At 45.4% G+C, this 22,386-nt stretch overlaps 1 protein-coding gene across 8 annotated transcripts in view; it reads left to right on the plus strand.

Moving 5' to 3' along the window:
* The first annotated feature begins 1,446 nt into the window (after nucleotides 1-1,446).
* The window catches only part of Clec16a (C-type lectin domain containing 16A), a 202,317-nt gene continuing 181,377 nt past the window's right edge, over nucleotides 1,447-22,386 (plus strand). For 4 of the 8 annotated variants that reach the window (XM_021648393.2, XM_021648395.2, XM_060364179.1 and 1 more), the window contains exons 1-3: nucleotides 1,449-1,723; nucleotides 15,571-15,699; nucleotides 18,376-18,509. In XM_021648393.2, coding sequence (XP_021504068.1) covers nucleotides 1,644-1,723; nucleotides 15,571-15,699; nucleotides 18,376-18,509 — 343 coding nt within the window. In that variant the 5' untranslated portion in view covers nucleotides 1,449-1,643. Of the gene's footprint in view, nucleotides 1,724-15,570; nucleotides 15,700-18,375; nucleotides 18,510-20,242; nucleotides 20,533-22,386 lie in introns of those variants that run through there. The other 4 variants (XR_009584537.1, XM_060364180.1, XM_060364181.1 and 1 more) reach the window with 2 other exon arrangements.

Consider the following 22,386-nt stretch of genomic DNA (forward strand, 5'->3'; position numbering starts at 1 on the left):
TTAACCTGACACTGGCCTCCATTTCTCTTATTTTTTTTCCCTCTTTATTTTGTGAGACAGGGTTTCTCTGTGTAGCCTTGGCTGTCCTGGACTCACTTTGAAGACCAGGCTGACTTCGAACTCACAGCATTCCCCCCCTGTCTCTGCCTTCCTGAGTGCTGGGATTAAAGGTGTGTGCCACTGTGCCTAGCTTTCAAATTCTTGAAAGCAGTGCAAACCATCATTTATTCACTCTATCACTATTTATTTTAAAACCTACCACGTGCCAAGTCTTGTCCTGGGCACTGTTGAGAACATCAGTCCCTTACTCAGTTCTTTTTTAGGACAGTTAATGGGTTACCACAGTACTTCAACAGCTATGAGATGTACAAATAAACGAGTAGGTTCTGAGCCACAAAGTTTTGCTTTCCACAGAGGTCCCACTTCCAATCCGAGAAGGGAAGTCAGGTATGTGTAAACTCATTCAGAAAGTGTGGAGTTTCCTTTCTTTCTTAATGTGTTAGTTTGGGAAACAGCACGGATTTTGGATGAAGACCAGAGGAAACCTCTGAAAATACATCGTGGTTAGGCTTAGTACATTGCTGCTTGCATATTTCCAAGATGTTTTAAGGCTGAAGTGCAAAAGAAAAAAGTTTTAAGGACAAACAAGAATGTCACTGATTTGTTTTGTTGACAGAGCAGATGGGCTTGAACCCTGCCTCTGCCACATGTTAAGTGCCTGACTTCTCCGTGACTCAGTTTCTAGGATTGTAAAATAAGGTTAATAACAGCATCTACTTCATAGGATTGGGAGAATTAAATAGCAAATCACTTAGGATAGTGACATATAATATGCACCACTTAATGTATTTTTATTAAATTCTTAATATTTTGATATTGAAGCCACATGCCCAACCCTTTAAAAATTTTAAAGAGTTAGGGCCATCAAAATGACTGGTCTGTTAAAAGATGCTTGCTGGCAAGACTGAAGACCTGAATTCAACTCCCAGAACCCAAACGGTGGAAGGCGAGAACCTACTTTCAAAAGTTGTACACTGACTTCCACAAGCAGGCAAGCACTCTCCGCGCGCGCACTCACTCACACATTTAACATTTTTTTTTTTTTTTAATTTAAGAGAACTAAACCTCGTCAAGTTTCCCAGAGTGATCTCCAATTTGCTGACCTCTTGACTCAGCTTCTCTAGTAGCTGGTGTTTCAGGACACGCTCCCCTTTTCCTAATCACAAAGTTAACAATCCATCTGGTCAGCGTTTCTTTCCCCCAACTTCACCAAACCACGACAATGACCCGCCCATCTCGACAGTGACCCGCCTCCTCCCTTCCTCTTACCTTGCCTCTTCTCGACGGTCGCGTGAGTCATGCCGGCCCTTGTAGTCCGTTCGCAGAGTCTTGTCGCCGGGAGCCTCGCTCGAGAACTGCATTTCCCAGAGTTCCTTGTGGTGGCGGCCGTAAAGCGCGGCGGTCGAACGGCCGGTTCCGGCTGAATGTCAGTGCGGGGCTGTGGGCCAGGGAGGAAGGTGCTTGGCGGTCTCTCCACCACCCCCGCCGCTACCTGCTGGGCTTGAGATGTGGTCGCGGACGCTGGGCCGCTGGGCGGATCGGATATGAAACCGTGAGGCGGGCGACGGGGCTGGGCTGCGGACATGTTTGGCCGCTCGCGGAGCTGGGTGGGCGGGGGCCACGGCAAGTCCTCCCGCAACATCCACTCCTTGGACCACCTGAAGTGAGTGTGCGGGGCGCGCGGCGGGGAGGCCGTGGGGCCGGGCGCGGACGCCCAGACGCCGGCTTGGCTTTCGTGGCGCGGAGGTGCGAGGAGGACAGGGGAGTCGCGGGAGGGTAGTGCGCTGGTTATCCGCAAGGCTTTGGAGTCAGGGCACTGTTTCAAGCCCTGACCCTGTCGTTCCTGGCCCTGTGACCTTGGACAAGTCGCGTGATTTGTCAGTCTCCAGACACCCAACCTGAAAAGTAAGGGCATTGATGAGTTTTTGGTTTGTGGACTGGAGTTGTTTTGATGGGAGGCAGACGGTGGCTACTGAGGTTCCCGGGGTGGCACTTCTTGGACTGCATAGTTTAGAGGCCAGATGCCAGGGAATCGGCCAGATCTGAATTTGAATTTAGTTAACAGTATATATGCATTTAGGCTTCAGTTTCCGTAGCTGTAAAACGAATAGAGTGACAGTACTACTTTCTGTGGTTATTTTTAGGATTGGTTGGATAAGAGAATGAACAAAACGCGCAGAACATGTACAAGTGCTCTAAAAAGGAACAGTGATTAAAAGAACAAAGTATTTTCAGAAGGAAATCTAAAGGGATAGTCACCCATAACACTCTGAGAGAGGACAGGTGGCTTACAGAGTCCTGGGGGAAGCAGAAAAGTACATAGAAGAGGCTAGCTTTGGAGTTAGACCTGTGTTCAGATCCTGACTCAGCCACTTAATGACTGTAGCTTTGGTCATATTTTATCTCTCGGTCTTTCCAATTTGCCATTACCAGGTGGGAACTATGAAGTGTACAGTAATTGGGTGATGCCATGCATACAAAGTGGTTGGCCTGGTATTGATTGACAGCAAATGGCTGACAGTAATAGCCAAGCCATCCCAGCCCACCTCAGTTCCTTTCTATCTCTTGGTTTCATTCATTATACCTCTCCTGTCTTCTGTGGTTCTGTTTATTTTCACTTTCTTTCCAGTTTTTGTTAAACTGATACTTCCAAGACATAAGAAGCTGTTTGGTTTGTTTGCAAGATGCCTGGTTTCTTTGCAGTTGTATTTCAAGGATCTAGCTGATGTCTCAGGATTAGAGGAAGGTGGCAAAGAGAGAGTGGTGGAAGATAGAGACCTTTGAGGAGGCTTCAGGGAGAGAACAGGATGGGAAGATGGTGGGTACCAACAGAATGGAAGACAGGGTCTCTAGAAGGGATTGGTGAGCTAAAAATTAGATGTGGCTTGCATTTGATCCTAAGGTTACAGAATGGCTTCTGTCACAGGGCAAGCATCTAGTAAATGTTTGTGGATCTCCAAAAGTAGAGATCAGGGTGGTTTGGGGTAGAGAAGCCAAGAAGAGGAAAGAGATTAGAGGGCAAGAATGGGGTGGGGTGGAGGTTGGTAGTGAATCAGAAATCTTAAGTGGAGTGGCAGATGGCCCAAAAAAGAAGTGGGGTGTGGATGAGTGGCTGAAGGATTTGAGGAATGTGTGAGTAGATGTGGCTGTGAAGGGGAGGGTGGTTATTCTGAGGGGCTGGGCCATCTACCAGCCCAAGCACCTGCCGGTTCTCACTTAACTTGGGACTATAGTCCCTTTAAATTCCCATTTATTTATTGTGTTACATTGTCTTGGTAAGGATTTCCTGTTTTCTTATAGTCATCACAAGTCTATGAGTTATAGGACCTTTCTTTTATTGCTTCTATGATACACACATGGGGCTAAGATTCAGAGAGCTTAAGTCACCTGCCCCAAGGTGAAACAGCTGAAGATTGCCAGAGGCAGGTCTCAACTCTAGTTTCTTTGTTATAGTGTCTTTCTGGACAAAACCTCTCAGTATAAGGAAGCTTTTAACTGGGCTGCATGTCATGCCCAATGGGATATCTTTGCTGGCCAACCAGTGCACACCTGGGAATGTAAGGGGCCTCAGGTTCCTTCCCAATATCCTGGGAACATCCCAGGTTCATTGTTGAGGTCACAGGAAAAAGAGCTTACCTGCCTTGCTTCAGGCTGATCTGTTTAATCCCTTTCACAGCCTCAGGGACTTGGGTATTGATTGGCATGGGACTTAGAAGATCCAAGGTGACTTGGAAAAGGATGCCACAGACAGCTAGTGCCTACCCCAGTGCTTGTGCTGCCCTTCATCTCGCTATGATAGTAAGCATCTTGGGTACAGAACAGCTGGTTCACTGGGGGAGCCTGCTGGCTACTGCTGGGAGACCACAGTGGAGTCAGGACTCGGCAGTGGGTCAAATATAAGGACTGTAGCAGGCCCAGGGGCTCTGTGGAATCCCTTCTTAGAAGCTTTCTGGAGGAGGCAACACTATATCAGACTACCCCCAAATGGGTAAGTGTCATCATATGGCACAGCCAAATTGGGGGCACCATAGTCAGGTTTGTGGCAGAGCCAGGTATGGCTTGGTAGCTATAGGAAACAAGACTGTGAGAAGGAAGAGGCTTCATCTGACATGTAGGGTGATGAACACCTAAAGTTTGTGCAGCACTGGAGGTGGGGGGGGTCTTCCCAGGCCATAGGACTTTCATTGCTAAAACCAGGAAGTCTTAAGCAAACTAGAATAAATCACATTTCTAGTTATTAAGTAACAGTCCCAAATACTTTAAAACAAAACCAAGCCAAAAACCATGGTGTTGCTATAGTCCAGGTTGGTCTAAAATTCATAGTCCTCCTGCCTTAGTATCTCTAAGTCAGGGGGATTCCAGGCATGCATCACCTTGGCTGGCCTCTAATACATTCTTGCTCTGACCTAGCACAGTGTTGGTGGAATGAGAAGTCAAGGTTTTAAGAAAATTGAGAATAGGGCTCTTTGGTTGTTGGTTTTTATATTCTTTCTTTCTGCAGTGGGAACAGAGATATAAGGGGGAAAGAGTCAGGGTCTTGCTCTGGCTGTCCTCAAACTCTTGGTCCTAAGTGCTAGGATTACAGACACACATCGCTATGTCACCATGCTCAAACCCTGTTTTAAAAATACCCTTTCCTTGACAGCACTTCCATCTTACAAACTGGAAAGAAACTTTCCTGTTACATGACGTTTAACTTTTACTAAATAGTGAAAAACTGTACCTGAATTATTTACCTACCAAGTTGGGCCAGTCATTTAGTTGGGGGCTGATGGAATAGTCAGGTGGTTATTCATGATACATTATTGGTAGTTTATTGCCCACACTAGAGACAAGGCTGTGCCATTAACTGACAGATGTCTACCCCAAGCAGAACCTCTACTTATGGAGTCCTTTGATTGTTACTGAAATGTCATTTGGAAAGGGGGACTGTGAGCCCACAAACTGATAGAACCGTGGTTGTTATATCATTGTCTCAATTCTAGTCATTTTGTGGTGTCAAAATTATTGGTCCAAGTGACAGATCCTGCTAGAGGCATTAAGTGTTAGTGGAGTCTATTGAATAGCTCCTGGTACTGAATGTTGTGTTCTAGCTACAGCATGGCAGAGCGCATGTGCTTAGATGTAAGTATCAGGAATCTGCCTTTTTTCCTCCTGGTCTCATTCTTAACAGGTTCAGGACACCATTGTATCAGCTTTGCCATCCAAATGGGCATAAAGAGCCCCTTTTCTTTTTAATTGTTTTGTCAGTTTCATCCATGCATCGTGGTCCTATTCACTCCATGGTAAGATCTCCTTTTCTCAGTGTTGCCAGAAGTCCAGTATGTGCTTTTCAACCTGGGGACTCATGCCATCTCTGAGCTAAAGACAAGAGAATGTGTTGCTCCCATTCAAGCCCACTTGTCTTGCCTGTTCACTCACTGCCTGGAGCCTTATGTGGGACCACCTCCACTCTTGCTAGGGCACAGAGAATGAGAGCAAGGGTGGCCCTGAAGAGGCAGTGTCTTTCACCCAAAGCTTGGAAACATGTGCCAGCATGGGAGCTCATGCTGCTACTAATGGGATTAGCTACCAGGTCTTGTAGATTCTCCAAGCTTCATTTTGATCTTGAGTTACATCTGTAGAGAGTTGGCCAGGGTTCCACAGGCTTGTAGTTTTGTCCTAAGAAAAGCTGGCCAGCAGCCCCTCATCTGCTCCTGAGATACATACCTTTGGCCATGATAGCACTGAGAGCATGGGGATCTCAGTTGTCAGGCCATCCAAGCATCTTTTGTAAAGGCTAAATTCTTGTAGGTCTCAAAGTCCTTCAGACTCTGCCCTTACCCACTGAGTTTTGGAGCACTGTCCCTGGTGAGCAGACCTCTCCAAATGCAGACCTGCAGGATCTAAGAAATGAGTAGTTATTTCCAAGTAGTAGGGTAGCAGGGCTGGGTATGAGTGGAGGCTCAGGAGGCTGACCTCAGAGAGTCTCCTGAAAGATTGGGTGAATAGCTCATGCTGACAAAATGCCAACTATTCATTCAGTGAGGTTTAGGACCCTAGGCACTAAAGTCAGATCCCACTGGGCCTTATGAACCACTCTAGGGAATCTAGACTTTATATTGCAAACAGTATCATCAAGGAAGGTAAAGAGCTGAAGAAGGTAAAGGAGGGCCAGCCTGGAGGGGGCAGCTACTCAACACCACAGCCATGCCTGGTGGGTTACTGTGCTTGTTACTGTGATGACCCTTTTCTCACTAAGCAGCACATACTTCCATGCCATCTCTCTGCACCTTTGCTCTTTCTACTTTGGCTCTTCCCTCCTTTTCTTCTGACCATCCAAACCTAGCTCTAGCCTTAAAATACTGCTGCTTCGATGCAAGTTTCCCCAGGGCTTTGACCAGTGAGAGTCTCATGCTATTATGTACTGCCTGTTCCTTTTTGGGAGTGGACTAGCTACCAGATCTTGTAGATTCTCCACGCTTCATTCTGATCTTGAGTTAGATCCCCAGGGAGTTGGCCAGGGTTCCACAGGTTTGTTGTTTTGCCCTAAGACTGTCTTAGTTTCTGTATGTCTGCTTGTTCTTTCCATGTTTGCATATGCTTCATGAAGGCAGGAATCAGTCTGTTCTGTTGGGGATTGTCCAGTACTGTGTCTAGCCAGACACATTGTGAGTGGTCAGAAAATACAAGTCTTAGGGTGAACCAAAGAGGTACTCCTGGCCATTCTTTTCTAATAGAGCCTGGGCAGGAGCTTTGGCCTTTCCTAGGGCAGATGGCCCTTCCTACACCAATGCCTTGTATCATAGGCCCAGCTATACTGTCTGGCCTGGTTTGATGTCTTCTGGGGTGATTCACCAGAAGTACGCTGTTTAACACCTTCCCCTAATCCTCCAGTCTGTTCCACCTTATATGGGGTACCTTCTGGTTCTGCTGGCCAGAGTGGCCCAGAAGGGGATCTCAGCTGCTGAATAGGCCAAACAGACCATGTCCCCAACTTCTTTCTCATACCTACGGCATCAAAATCTGCAGGCAAGTGTGGGTTAGGGATGGATTTCCAGTTCTCCTGTCATGCTATGTACACCTCCCAGTCCAGCTTGTGGACAAATTTCTACATTTTTCCAATAGGAACTTCCCAGAGGCATTCGGCACAAGTCATCAGAAACTGCCTTCTGGAGAGAAGTTGGGCCTTAGGTTTCTCTCTCTAAAATAGACATAAGATTGGTTTCCATCAACACAGGCTTTTGTTAACTGCTGTGGTTTGACTTGTGAAATAAGACTCTTGGGAAAGCGCGGTCTGGGGAGGAGGTGGATTTGTTTGCATCTGTAGTCCTTGGTATTGAGCCTCTGGTGTACTGGTCGCATGCTGGCAGAAGGCTATAGGTTTTCAGTCTAGGCATTGCAAGCTTGCCAGTGTGTGGAGTCTGATACTGAGATTCCAGGTGTGCTGGACTTCTCTTGGGCACTGATGCCCTTCCTTATCTGAGGCCCTTCCGTATCATCTGGTGCTGCTTTCGTGCTTTTGTAAAATTTTTCTTACTGGTGAATATCTTTATTCTCTGGCAATTACATACATATATGCATTGCATATTGAGTGTATTCACTCCTGAGTTCCTCCTCCCACACAGTTGTCCTCCCCAGCACATCCTCTCCCACCTTTGTGTTCTTTCCTTTTCTTTGTAACCTACTAAATCCAATTAGCACTATCTGCTGGATTGTTGACCTTTCTTGTGGGTTCATCTTGTGCAGGTGACCAGAAGAGCATTTCATAACACCGCCATCTTCCAGGATGTTTCCTGAGCATTGGAAGGAGTTTGTAACTCGTGGGCAGTTTTGCTTTGTTTTGCTTTGATTTTTATGTATTCAGTTTTGTGCTGGGACCTTATAAGTCCATGCAAATGAATTGCTTATAAAAATATTGTTTCTATCTATTTCATTGCTTGGGCTTTTCTTCTTTTTCTTGTTTTTGTTTTTTGTTTCTTGACAAAATCCTGTGTGTTCCCGGCTGGCCTCAAACTTTCTGTGTAGCTGAGGATGGCCTTGAACTTCAGATCTTCACAAATCTATCTCCCAAGTGCTGGAAATGCCCCTGTGTGCTAGGATGGCTATGTGTTATGCTGAGATTGAACTGAAGGCCTCGTGCATAGTATGCAGGCATCCTACAAACTGAGCTACAGACCCAGCCATTGCTGTTTTTTTGTTTTGTTTTGTTTTGTTTTGTTTTGTTTTTGTTTTTGCTTAAAATAGTAGATTGGGATACAATTGCCTGGTTTTGATCATGGCTCCGCCCATATGGTGTAGGCTCTCCACGCTCCTTCCTCACCCACCTAGAGGGCCAACTCCAGAGCTGTGGACAGAGCTTGCAATAGCAAGCATACTTACTTAGCTTTAGAATAAGATATAAATGTATACACAGTTCAACAGGAAAGCATCATTGCAGTGGTCGTTATCTTTGTAATAGAGTGATCTTTATTTGCTGTAGTTAAAACCCAAAGTTATGATTTAGTCTTCTGAAACTGATCTAGCTAGGGATTCAGCTTGGCACGGGAAGTCTTGCAACATCCATGCAGTAGGAATCTTAATACTCCTGGAAAAGGCAAGAGACATTGCTGTGGTCATCCTTTTCATTAGATACTCGTAAACGATCATTAGTAGCAAGCATGATTTTATTTTACACTAAGTGGGGGAAAATGGCACAAAATGGACTTAGGATGAACCCCACCTATATAAACAGAAGAAAATTTCTAAGGACACAATAGTAGTCAGCCATGGGCAGCAGAGAAACTGACAGTTTCCACTTCTCTTTTCCTATTGTCAAGGTTTTCAATCTCTCTAACATGCATATTACATTGCAAAATAGGAAGATATGAGACTTGGTGTCACTAAAGTACTTTAATGACCTTTTCTCTCAAAGCTTAAGAATGAGATGCAACATTGAAGTTCTAGGTATTAATCCAGTCAGCTTCCCTAACTACTCATATTTTGCAGGTCTCTTCCTAAAGCATTACTCAAAGCAGTGTTCTAGGTACTCAAGAGACAAAAATCTGGGCAGGGTACAGATGTGACCATCATAGAGCTTTAGCACTTGAACCTAGTGGGCATGTCTGTGTCTTTGCAGCAGACTTGTGGAATGTGGACATGCTGAACAATACCGTTTGCACTATGCCAAGGAGCGTCTGAAACCATGCAGCTCTGGCAGGGTGTGTGTGTGACTGATGTGTGCAACATCCTGAGTTTTATTGGAGACAAGAGGAGAGCAGTAGGGGGAGGGGGCCGGAGGAGGAGGAGGAAGAAGAACTACCTGGGTATAAATCTAATAAAAGAAATGTGAAGTAATGTCCAACTGTTGTTAAGATGTCAGCTCTCTAAATTTAGCTAGGATTGAGGGCAGTGTTGAGGGAAATCCTAGCAGCATTTGTGTGTGTGTGTGTGTGTGTGTGTGTAAATTGGGGCAGTTTTAAAATATTTATGGAAATATAGAAGGTTGAAAATGGCCAATATAATGTTAACAGGATGGAAGGCAAGAAATTGGAGGGCATAAAGTGCCACATATAAGATTTATCATGAAGCTGCAGTATTAGGAATTATAGGATTGACGTGGAGTAGGCAAATAGATCAGTAGAATTAGAGCAACTGCAGAGATTCACATATGTGATTGTCTGACTAATGAAAAAGGTGGCATTGGAGTTAGAGAAATGAAGACCTAGTAAGTGATGGCGGGCTATTATATATATATGTATGTATAGTGTATATATATAGTGTATATATAGTATACAGTATATATAGTGTATATATACTATATATACTATATATATAATATAATGTACATATAATATACTATATGTATAATATAATATGTATACTATAAGTATAGTATATGTATAATATACTAGGTTGTATATTAGCATGGGCTGATACCTGGTACTATCCAAGAAAAATAGGACCCTTTGTAACTTAGCATAAGTAAGAGTGCTGTTTGGAGGTCAGTAGGATGGCTCAGTGGGTTAAGGTTCTTACTCTCTAGCCTTGTGATCTGTGTTTGAACCTTGGGACCCACATGGTGGAAAGAGAGAAACAACTCCCTAAAGCTGTCCTCTGAATTCCACACACATTATGATATATGTTCACCCATGCACATGCACACAACCACATACACAAATAAATAAGTAAACAAACAAATAGAATAATGTTTCAAAGTGCTGTCGAAGGAGAGATTGGTAAGTTTGACTCTATTAAATGAAGAGGGCTGGTAAGGTAGCTCAGTGGGTACAAGCGCTTGCTGTGCAAGCCTGATGACCTAAATTCACTCCCTAACCCAGTGAGAAAGGAGAGGAACTAATCTTGCAAGTTACCCTCTGACCGCCACACATCTGTTATGATGTATGTGTGCTTGCCCTCTACACCATAATACACATACACTCACTAATGAAATCATTTTAAAGGCAAGCCAGTCTGGGAATCAAGTACATCCATGTATGAATGAACATTCAGAACATAAGCATGGTCATGTTAAGGACCCCAGTGCCTCAAACCAAGGGAAATAGCAAGTCTTTCTCTGGGTCAGGCTTAGGAAAATGGCAAGGCTTGAGTTCAGATGTTGACAGTGTGTGCAGCTCTCTCCTTCCAGCTAACTAACTGTAGCCTAAGATTGCTATCCTACAGAGATTCCCTGCCAAGATTAGCTAACCTGCTTCCTTATTCAGCTGTAGACTGTCTGATTGCTGGTGTGGCCCATCAGAGTACACTGGCCACCCAGCCTTGGCTTAGCTGTACATACATCTGTTGTTTCTTCATTCTTGGTCCCTCCAGTAAAGTCAATCTCAAATCTGTGGTCACAGTGCCACAGTTGTGGAAAATAGCTAGAATATTTATTATCCAGCAAAGAATATGTATATAAAATAAATAAAGGATTTATATATAGGATAAATAAAGAGTTCCATTAATAAGTCACCAAGGATAAATAAAGTGGGCAGAAGTCTTGTAATTGGCCCTGGCCCAAAGGTGAAATGCAAATTTTCCATAAACACGTAAGAGAAGGCACTGTCTAGCCTTCCTGAGGTATAACCCCCCCCAAAGGATACCATGAAAGCCTGTAGAACTGCACCACCACAAGAGGCTGAGAGCAAGTGTTGGAGAGGCTGTGACCATGTGGACTGTGGGCATGCCTCCCAGCCAGGGGCTGGCCGCAGGACTGGATGTACCCAAGCCCCGTGTGCTGTCTTAGCCTGTGCAGTGGCAACAGTGGGCACATATTGTTTTTGAGTGAGTCTGAGAATCATGTGAAGCCTTCCCTTGCCAGGCTCATGGGAGCTTTTAAACTCTTCTCAAAGGACTGTGGTTGACTGACTTGTTCTTCATATCTGAAAAAGCCTTCTACTAGGATTTTTGTTCTTTTTGTTTTCTTTTAAGATTATAATTGCAACATTTCTCCCTTCCCTTTTCTTCCTCAAAACACTTCATATATCCCTCCCCTCTCTCCTTCAAATTCATGGCCTCTTTTCACTAATTGTAATATATATTGCATGCATATATGTAGATGCATATACATATATGTTACTAAATATAATGTGTTCAGTCCATGTAGTGTTACTTGTATGCATGCTTTCAGGGCTGTTTGGCAGTACACAACCAACTGGTGTGCTCTTTTCTGGGGGAAGACCACCTCTCCTGCTCCCAGCTTTTCTCAGTTGCCTATAGTTCTTTCTCATGGGTTTTTCTCCATCCAGTTCATTGGCGTCATCCTTGTTCAGATCATGTTTGGGCAGTCATGTAGGTGAGACCTTGTGGGTGGAGCTTCTGATATTACTAGGAGACGCAGCCTCACAGCAAACTCCCTGATCCTCTTAGCGCTTATATTCTTCCCACCTCCTCTTCTGTAATGAGCCTTAGGTGGAGGAATGTTTTGTTGATGTGTCTGTTACAACTGCATTTTAATTGGTTGTGAATTTCTGTAGTAGTCTCCTCTATTGCAAAGAGACATTTCCTTGATTAGGCGTGAAGATACACTTATCTGTGGGTGTAATAACACATTTATAGATTGTTGTTAAGGATTATGCTGGTTTAATAAATTAGTGGCTGTAGATTCTCCAATAACTATGACTTCACTAGCACTAAGATAGCTAGGTTTCTAGTACCAGGCATGGTTAAGTCTTAAGTCCAATCAGAGCTGTTAGTTACCATCAAGGTATATGTGCTACTACTGTAGCCTTAGCATTATCCTGCCAGGCTAGTTGCTGATGTGGCTCATAGGCCTCATATCTGGAAGGGCTGTTGGTTGCCTCCCTCCTTTGCCCTCTGATACCATGAAAGCTAGTTCTCAGGGAGGAGGCGTTCAGGGCAGTTCTAGCTCAGGGGTTTTGGACCCTCTTTCTGAAGTGCATGGTTTCTTCAGCAATAGAAACTTGCCTTCTGCCTCTTGGGGGTAACCAAGAACAACAGCAACAGGCTGTGTGTTTTAGGAGTCTCTTTAGATAGCCCTGGCCAACAACTTGAAAGAGTGCGTCTCATGTCTGGACTTAGTTTTCACAGGGTAGTCATTGGGTCCTTGGGGGTGCATTGTCAGCCTCAATGAGAAAAGTTCCCTAATGGGACTTTTAAACAAGTGATTACATAAAGAAACAAGCCATCACAATAACTATCACTTTAGTTCTTCCTCCTCCTTCTCTCCTACTCCATTTGTAGACAGGACAAGGTCTCATTATGTAACCCTGGGTGACCTGAAACTCAAAACGATCCACCTGCCTCTGTCTCCTGAATTTTGGGATTTGTTTTAATTTTTTGAGAGAAGGTATCACTGTGTAGTTCATCTAGGTTGGCCTTGAACTCAAAGTAGTCCTCCTGCCTCAGCCTCCCTAGTGCTGGTATTACAGATGTTCGACCACATCCAGCTTAGTCATCTCTCATTTTACGTATCTACTCTTCCCAATGCCACCATAAGGACAGGTGAAATGACCACAGGGTCAGACCTGGCTGTGCTAATGCAGGTTAATACCCCGCATACTTTACTGCCTCTTCAGAAGTGACTCACAAACTCCACTTCCTCCTCCATGTTCCTTGGACCTTTCTCACCTCAGTTTTTCCTCTTTCCCTGACTATCTGGAACCAGCCTGACATCACTTTCCAATGTCTCTGGAATTGTCCAGTCTAATAAGGATGCTCATAACATCCCCCTATCATAACAACCACAGTATAACAGTAGCAGCTAAGGCTGCTCATGTGGGGGGCACCATGTGTGCCAGGCACCATGCTTGGCTGTTCATATCTCCATATTTAATCAAAGTCCTCTGTGGTTACTTCTGTATTTAGATGGAGCTGCAGAGATGTGAGGTGAAATGCCTGTCTCAGACCACAGTTAGGAGGTGCCAGGGCCAGGGATCAAACCTAAGACTGTTGGATTCCAAGGACTGCTGAGCTCTTTCCCACAGCTCTGTGTTCTTCCTTGAACCCTTACTTTACCTCACCCTGTATTCTATACTCCAGCTTATATTAGTGGAGACTGTCCTCTGCCTCATTCAGCAGTTATATTAGCACTTGCTGTATACCAGATGTTCTGAAGTGTGTTAGAGTCACCAAGATCATTACGATGATTTTCCTGACTTGGAGGTACCAGTCTATTTAGAGAGACAGACCACTGAGAACACAGTGCTCTGGGAACTAGTAAGTACTTCATAGAAGGTAGAGGTGCCAGTGAAGAGGGAACAGCCAGGTCCATGGGAGTTGGAGGATGGGAGTGAAAAACCCTTTTCCAAACAAAGGTTTATTGAGAGATGGTTGGCTGAGCCTTGACATATGAGCAGCAGTTGCTGATTGATAAGGCAGCAAAGGCAGTCTATGCAGACAGCCCACTCAGTTGAATCCAGATCCTGTGCACTGCAGTTGCAGGCCCTTAGAGTAGATGTGCTCATCCACACTGCTGCTTCCTGGAGTCAGGAGTGTGATGTGTGTTGCCAATGCATGTATGCTACCTTCCTGGATGTCTATGTTATATCTTCAGAGTGTGAAGGATCTACCACTCCCTGGCCTATGCTGCCAGCATTACGTTGTTCCTGGGACAGTATGCATTTTTCTGTGGATTGTGTGGAGAGTGATAGCCACATTAGGAATGGTGCAGAAACTCACATTTTAGTGAGGAAGCCTGGAGATATAACTCTGTTGTAGGGCACAAGCTTGGCATGTAAGAGGCCCTGGATTTGCACCCATATGCGTGTGCACATAGCATTTTAACCCATTCACCCAAAAGCCTAATTCAGTGGGGCTGCCTAGGAGCTTCCTAGGGAAGAACTTAAAGAGGAAGGGCAGGTGCAGAAGGCCTGTGAACCACTGTTTGGAAACATGTTCTTTGAACGTCTTTGAAGGCAGGCACTGGAATCACAGTGGACACATAGATTTGGAACAAGGTTTCTACATCATGTTCCAGGGCAGTTCAGGTGATTGGTTACTTCATTGTAGAGGAAGGTAGGCCTGTGTGCTCACATGTGCTCAGGTAGACCTGAGCTCCGAGATTGGGTGATTTATCTTTTTAGATGGTTTCACTACTTGTTGCACGTTAATAATTGTATTTCAGGCTGGACAAGACTGCAGTCCTGGTTGCATGGGAGGCCAAGATGAGATTATTACAAGTTCTAGGTTTGCCTGGGCTACAGAGCCAGTTCAAGGCCAATTGGGTCAAATTACTGAGACCTTACCTCAAAATAAAATACAATAATGAAAACTGGAGATGGAGGTTGTAGCTTGGTGGAGAGCCTTATCTAGCATGTCTGAGGCAATGGGGTCGTTGCCCAGCATGGAAAGAACATCACAGAACACTAACACTTGAGGCTGTTCTTAAAGTATCCCACCTTCATGCTTCTGCATTTCTGTTCCCTTCTTTTCTGGACTGTGGGAGGAACAGTCCCTCAACTCTCTTGCTCCTGGCACCACTTAGAAACTGAGGATGGCCCTGAAAGATGTCTTGAGCCACCTCATTGATTCTACTTTTCTTCCTAATTAAGCCCAGTGCTCTGACAGTGAAGTTCTTTGGACTCACCTGCCGATTTCACTCTAGATGTAGCAGCTGAGCTTGTTCCCCATAGACAGGAGGCATTACAGCCCACTGAGTCCTGCTTTCTATGGGTGTGCTCTCGGAATCTCAGCAGCCTTTCATTAAGTCCTCTGTCAGGTACTCGGCACCATCTCCTATCTGTGAGCACCCATCACTTGTCACTGCGAGGTGTGCCTTGCTTGCTCCACTAAGTTGGAATCCCCAGCCATGTCCCAGCAGCCTCTGATTTTGCCAGCTCTGTGATTTGTTTGCACCCTGAAGTTTTTGGGTGCTGGTTTCAAGGGCTTGACAGATGTGTCCGTGTCATGTATTACTTCAGAGCCCCTTCTGCTCTTTTTTCCTGGGTGGTTACCTCTATATCCTGTCCATTTCCTGAGTGAGAAAGTGTGCTAACAGAAACTTAACCACTGCAATGCTGAGTGTTTCCCAGTGGCCCTTGGCCTGACTCTCACATCAGTTTGTGTAAGCTCCTGTCTTTCTCTCTCTTCTAGGTACCTGTACCATGTTTTAACTAAAAACACCACTGTCACAGAACAGAACCGGAACCTGCTGGTGGAGACCATCCGTTCCATCACTGAGATCCTGATTTGGGGCGATCAAAATGACAGCTCTGTGTTTGAGTAAGGCTTGCAGTGCTTTTGTTTTTTGATTCTTCCTCTTCCTTTGGGTGTTTTTCCAAGTGTACATCATGAGTCATTCCTGTTGAAGTCAGGAATTGATGCTAATTCCATCTTGCCTGAACATCTATGTCAAATGTCCTTGAGAGAGTGTAGAGGTGCAAGTCAAAAATGGAAGCACTATGGAAATGGGTTTCTTTAGAAAAGCTGAAGATGTTGTGGATAGCGTTCCAGGTTGTGCCCTCTCATCCACTCCAGGGCAAGAGTGTCCTGGATAGTTAGGTTCTAAATGAATAGGTCCTGCCTTTGGAGAGTTGCTGAAGTCCAGCTTTTAGTGTGTTTATTTTAGTTTATTGCTTTGTATGTATATGTACATGGTGTGTATGCATATTGGAACATATTTGGACATGTAGGTGGTATGCATGTGTGTGTGTACACACATGCCTGTGTGTGGAGATCAGAGGTTGATGTCAGGTGTCCTCTATCACTGTCCACTTAACTTACTAAAATATGGTCTCCTGCTGAACCCAGACCTTGTTAATTCAGTCTGGACCAGCAGTTCTCAATCTGCGTCATGGCCCTTTCACCAGAGTCGCCTAAGACCACAGGGAAATACAGATATTTACATCATGGTTCATAACAGTAGCAACATTACAGTTACAAAGAAACAATAAAAATAACTATGTGGTTGGGGTCACCACGATATGAGGAACTGTATTAAAAGATTGTAGCACTAGGAAAGTTGAGAACCACTGCTCTAGACTAACTGGCCATCTTGTCCTCGACATCCCTGTCTCTGCTTCCTGAGAGCTTGATTACAGGCAGCCTGCCAGACCCACCCAGCTTTTACGTGGGTTCTAGGGATCTGAACCCATGCTTCTGAGGCAAGCACGTGTCCACTGAGCCATCTGCCAGGCCCTAGTGTGTTTATTGAGAGCCAGCAACAGTGTTGAGCTTTGAGAGGACAATCTAGCAAATTTGCCCAGTGTCCCACATGGAAGTCCTGTTGGTATCCCCATGTGTAGCTGATAGACAGTAAAGGAGCCTCTCATACCCACAGTCTACCAAGCTGGAAAAGATGAAAAATACTTGCCATCAAGCATGAATTCGAACCCCCAGAACCTATATAAAAGCTATGCGTGATCACGTTTGTAATCCCCGTGCTTGTATAGTGAGATGAGAGGCAGAAACAGAAGAATCCCTGGAAGATGGAAGACATTGCTGATATATGCAGCAGCAATGACACCTGCCTCAAACAAGGTAGAAGGTGAGGACCAACATCCAAACCTTCCTCTGACTTCCACGTACTTGCCATGGTATATACATGTCCCAACACAGACATATACACCATACACACAAAGATAAAGACATCTACCTTGAGAGTGTCACACGTAGACTACTAAGTCACCCCTGCAACAAAATCCAGGCTCAGATGTTTGACAGCTTTCTCCATTGGCCATCCTGTAGTATTGAGTGTGCTCATGCAGAGTCACCGTTTTGTATAACCTAAAGGGGAGGCAGATGCCAGAAATGTTCTGGGGGTCAGTAGGAGCAGTGTGTCCAGGCAGATGGGCTCCTGGAGTCAGAGTGGAGAAAGATTTTAATGGATTTGTTGTTGTTTATGGTCATATTTTATCATTTACTTATCCTTTCATGGATTCAAACAGAATTGTGTGGCAGTGAGTATCAGGCCACTGGTCCCATCCCTGTGGAGCTGACAGTTAAGGGGAGAGAGGCACCAAGAATTGAGTCAACCAGTAAACTTATGTGACTACAAGGCTTTTCCTTCCTTCCTTCCTTCCTTCCTTCCTTCCTTCCTTCCTTCCTTCCTTCCTTCCTTCCCCCTCCCTCCCCCAAGAGGCAGGGTCTCTCTTGCATTCTAGGCTAGCTTTGAACTTACAATGTAGCCAAGAGAATGACCTTGGACTTCTGACTCTCCAGCCTCTACTGCCCACATGCTGGAATTATTGATGTATGCCTCCACACCTGCCTTATGTGATGCTGGGCAGGCACTCCACCAACTGATCTGGATCCCCAGCCTTTGACTGCTGACTGTTCCAAACTGATCTTGGTCAAATACACTAAACAAATAGAGATAACATCTTCTTTCTTAAAGGAAGGCACTGAAGGTCACATTTTCAGCTTGTACCATGCCTCCAGGCCAGTGTTCCTGGCCATGTATCCTTCCAGCACAGGAAGGCAAAAGTAGCCAGCTCCAGGGACTCTGTAGGTTCCCTCCATCACATCAGTGTCTTTTGCCTTTCTTCAAGTTCTTTGCCCAGGAATATGGCAGCTGCAAACTTGAGAAGTAAAAAGCTCTGCTGTCTCTCAGCATCATCTGGCCCTGCAGGGAAGCTTAGTTCTTGTGTTTTCTTGCCCTTGAATATGGGAGTGCAAAGGAAATAGGTTTCGTTGGGGAAGCTAAGGATGTAGTTTGTCTGCGTGCTGGAGAACGATGCTTGGTGACCACTTAGCAGGTAAGGGGCATCCCCTTTCTGGAGCCATTATTGGCCTCGTGTGCTGAGACAGCAAGAGAGAGATCGTGTGTTGTCCTCAGCTGCAGATGGCATCATGGGCACTGAACCTGTACGGGCAGGAGTCACAGTCTAGGCTTGCCACTGGTAGTTTGACAGGGCAAGCCTGCACAGATGAGCTGACCCTTTCTCACTCTCTCCCCAGCTTCTTCCTGGAGAAGAACATGTTTGTTTTCTTCTTGAACATTCTGCGACAGAAGTCAGGCCGCTACGTGTGCGTACAGCTGCTGCAGACCTTGAACATTCTCTTTGAGAACATCAGCCATGAGACGTCGCTCTGTAAGGACACTGCTTGCCATTTGCCTGTGAACTGCCAGCTGTCAGCTGGTTCCGTATGTTAGTTCCCATGTAGTTTATTCTGCCCAGGCTTTACCCAAAGAGCCCTAGTGGCTTGGACAGAAGAGTTTGCTCTCTGCTTTGGAGGATGGAGATCCACTTTGCAGCGGAAGTCATGGGTGATTGCGGAGGGGCCTGTCTTCTCAGCTGAGAGACAACCACTATCTCAGTCTGTTTTCTGTTACTAGAGCAAACTCTGAGACTAGATAATTTAAAATATTTTTGTATTTCTTATGTGCATGGTTGTTTTGCCTGTACATGTCTGTGTTCCATGTGAGTGCCTGGAACCTACGGAGGCCCAAAATAGGGTATTGGATACCCTGGAGTTAGAGATGGTTAGGAGCCTCCGTGTGGGTGCTGAGAATCAAACCCATGTCCTCTGGAAGAACAGCCAGTGCTCTTAACCACTGAGTCATCTCTCCAGCCCTGAGAAACTAGGTCATTTAAAAGAATGAGCTCTATTTTGATTTAATATTTTGAAGGCCAAGAAGTTCAAACTTAGGCATCCACGTCTTCTGCTGCTTCAATTCATGGCCAAAAACGCAGTGTGAAAGAGACCAAGTATTTGGTCATTAAGCACACAGTAACCTGTTTTTTGTTTTTTTTTTATTTTTGTTGTTTTGTTTTGTTTAATTTGTAAGCTTTACAATGTAGGTAATCCCCACATTGCAAAGCTTCAAGTGTTTCTTTGAAAAGTTTTTTTTATTTGTGTGCATATATATATACTCGTTTTGTGTTTGTGTGTGTGTGTGTGTGTGCACATAATGTGAAGTACATGTGGAAGTAAGGAGATAGCTTGTGGGAGTCAGTTCTCTCCCTCTACCCTGTCGGTCCCAGGGTTGGAAGTCAGCTCATCAGACTTAGCAGCAAGAACCTTTACTTGCTGAGCCATCTTGCCTGCCCACAGTAACTTGGTCTTAAGGTAACTAACTAGTCAAGAGCCAGGAGAGGGAAAACTCATGGTGAGAAACACATGAACCCACTCATGATAGCCTCACCCTGTTACTAAATGCCACTCATTAATCCTCGTCTCCTACACACTGCCTTGTTACAGGAATAGGGGTGGTGATACATGAACTGAGGGGACACGTTAGACCTCTGCCACCTTCTCACTGTACCTGGCCGTGCCTGGGAGAGAATGAGGTCAAGAGTTGCTCTCTTTGACTCCTGTGGGGTTACTGATTCTGTCAGGGTTGGTTGGACCCTGACCCTGCAGACTCATTTAACCTTAATTACTCTTGAAAGCCCTGTCATCACATGCAGTCATGGGGGGAGTGGGGGTGACAACTGCAGCCTTTGAATGTGTTGGGACAGTCGGTGGGGTTCTATGAAATTCTCTGCTGAGTGGAGCAGTTGTGGGGAGGGGGCTGCATCCCTCTGTATGGTTCAGTTTTGAAGACTTAATGGCTGAGTAGTCAGGCACTCCAGCTAACACTTTTAAAGAGGCCTTAGCTCCCACCCGCCTGCTTCAGTTTTGCTGCCCAAAGAGCAAGAGTTTCACTCAGCTCCACCTTCAATAATCCCAGTTTATTCATCTGTAACAACCATCTCTGGGAGGCAGGGGTTATTGTAAGTCCAAGAAGGTTTGAGTCCTGGACCAAAGTACAATTCTAGCAAGTCCAGAACAGAGAAGAGATTTTAGCACAGGAGAATAAGCTCAGTGGTCCTCAATTGGGTGCTGGTATTTCCTGGGTACACTGCTGACATCTGGAGCTTGTCTTGGTTGTCATAGTCCATCCAAGCACAGGGCCTGCTAGACATCCTGCAGTACCAGGGACAGACCTTCAGTAGAGCCTAGACCAGACTCTTATCCACACTGGGACTGAGCCAGCTTCATATTATTCTCTGCTAGCTTGCTTACCCCAAATGTAGCAGAGCCCAGGTCCTGCTCTTGAAGGGGAGAGAAATGGATTGCCCAGAACAAAGGCAGATACTGAGTTCCTGGGACAAGTCTGGAAAGGGTCTGGTAAGTAAAACTGGTAACCCTTCTGTAGGGTCTGGAGTCTTGCTGTGTGATGACCTCAGCAGTGGCCGGTAGGTGGTGCTGTAGCCACAGAGATTTCTCTTCCTTCCCCTGACCACAGCCTGACATATGGAGCTAATTCCTGTCTCCCTGCGTGGTTTCCCTTGTTATCAGCTTCTGTTTCACTAGATGTGAAACAAGTGTGGTTTCTAAGCCCTGAGAGGAAGATGTAGCTCTGAGGGACAGGCTCAGGGCTCAGCCAGAACTGAATATCCGGGGATGTTGCTGAGGCCGCTGGGACAATTCCAGCCAGAGTCTTGAGTACAGGGTCCTGGAGTTTTATCTCTGTTGACCCATTTGCAATCCATCTACAGCTAGAAATTGAAAGTCAATACTTTAAAAGTCTTAGCTTCTTGCTGTAGTAGCTTGAAGATCTGACATGAATACTTTGAAGTGATCTCTGCTGTCCAGCTGACATATTCATCACCTCCTAGGTCCTACTCTCTCAGGAATTTCAGACATCCAGTAGAGGGCTGTTAGCTGTCATCACCTGTCACCGCTCTGTACGTTGAGAATTTAGCTGCCTCACAAAACTAAGGTCTTGTGACCTTCAGCCAGCCTCCCCAACTTCCTCCACACACAGCCCCTGGTGACCCTTTCTGCTCTTTGAATCAGTGTTTGTATAGAACTATTTTAGTTCTATACAAAAGTGACATGTGCGTGGCTTTAAAAGGAACTGGGAGCAGTGTGGTGCCCTGCCTGAGAAGCCCTGACAGACACACTCCTCTCACTTTCTGGACAGGTTTTTTTGTCTTGGCTGTCCTGGACTCACTTTGTCGACAAGACTGGCCTGAAACTCACAGAAACCCGCCTGCCTCTGCCTCCCTGCATGCTGGCATTACAGGTGTGCGCCCGCAAGCATGGCTTCTGGATAGTTTATTAAAAATAGTTTTGAGGCAGTTTTTCTCTAGGTGGTCCAGGTTGGCCTCAAACTCTTGATCCTCCTGCCCCTAAATGCTAAGGTTACAGTTATGTGTCCCTATACCCAGCTGCTCTCCCCCCCCGCTCCCCCCCGTCCCCCCCCCCCAGTTTTTGAGGGAAAAAGTCATTGTAAAACAACAAACTTAATTACAAAAGTGCAGTCGGGTGTGTGTAGCCTCAGATTCTACAGTTGTTTGTAGAGTCACTTCCCCCACTTCCATCCCATCCTGTTGTCTGTTGTTCCTGCATCTCTCCTCCCCCAGCTTGGGCTCACAGCTGCATTCTTATTAAATGAACCTGACTGTGAGCATCTAGGTGCTTTCCAGGCTTTCAATATTATTTTATTACACAGAGCCATTGCTCAAAGGCCACTGTTGTCTGTTTGTTCGGTGACCTAAGTGACAGAGGCCCAAGAGACTGAGATGACGTACTGACTCCCAGGTTTATTATAACAGAATACCACAGGATGTCAGCCACAAGCGAGGGATTAGTAGAAAAATCCCAGCCACACAACAGGCCCCTTCACTGACCCCTAACCCCCACAGAGCCATCTTTTAGAAGACTTAGAAAAGTCCCTATGGGGAGCAGATGAGCCTGTGGCTGTTGCAGGTATAGAGTGTATCGGAGTCTTTTTTTTTTCTTTTTTTTTTTAACATGCCTAAAGCTTCTAGCTTTTGTGCCATTTGTGGCCCAGGAGCCTATAAATATAGGACTCACTAAGATGTCCTACATCCCTTCTCCTGTTAGCCCATTTTTCCTCCCCAGTTGTCCCTAGCCACATTGTGACAAGTATTCCTGTTAACAGAAACACCTAGTTTTATGTTACATGACAAACCAGATGTGGATAAATACATCAAGGACAGATTAAGAAATGGA

The sequence above is a fragment of the Meriones unguiculatus genome, chromosome 11 (assembly GCF_030254825.1).
Source record: "Meriones unguiculatus strain TT.TT164.6M chromosome 11, Bangor_MerUng_6.1, whole genome shotgun sequence".
Classification (NCBI taxonomy): Eukaryota; Metazoa; Chordata; class Mammalia; order Rodentia; family Muridae; genus Meriones; species Meriones unguiculatus.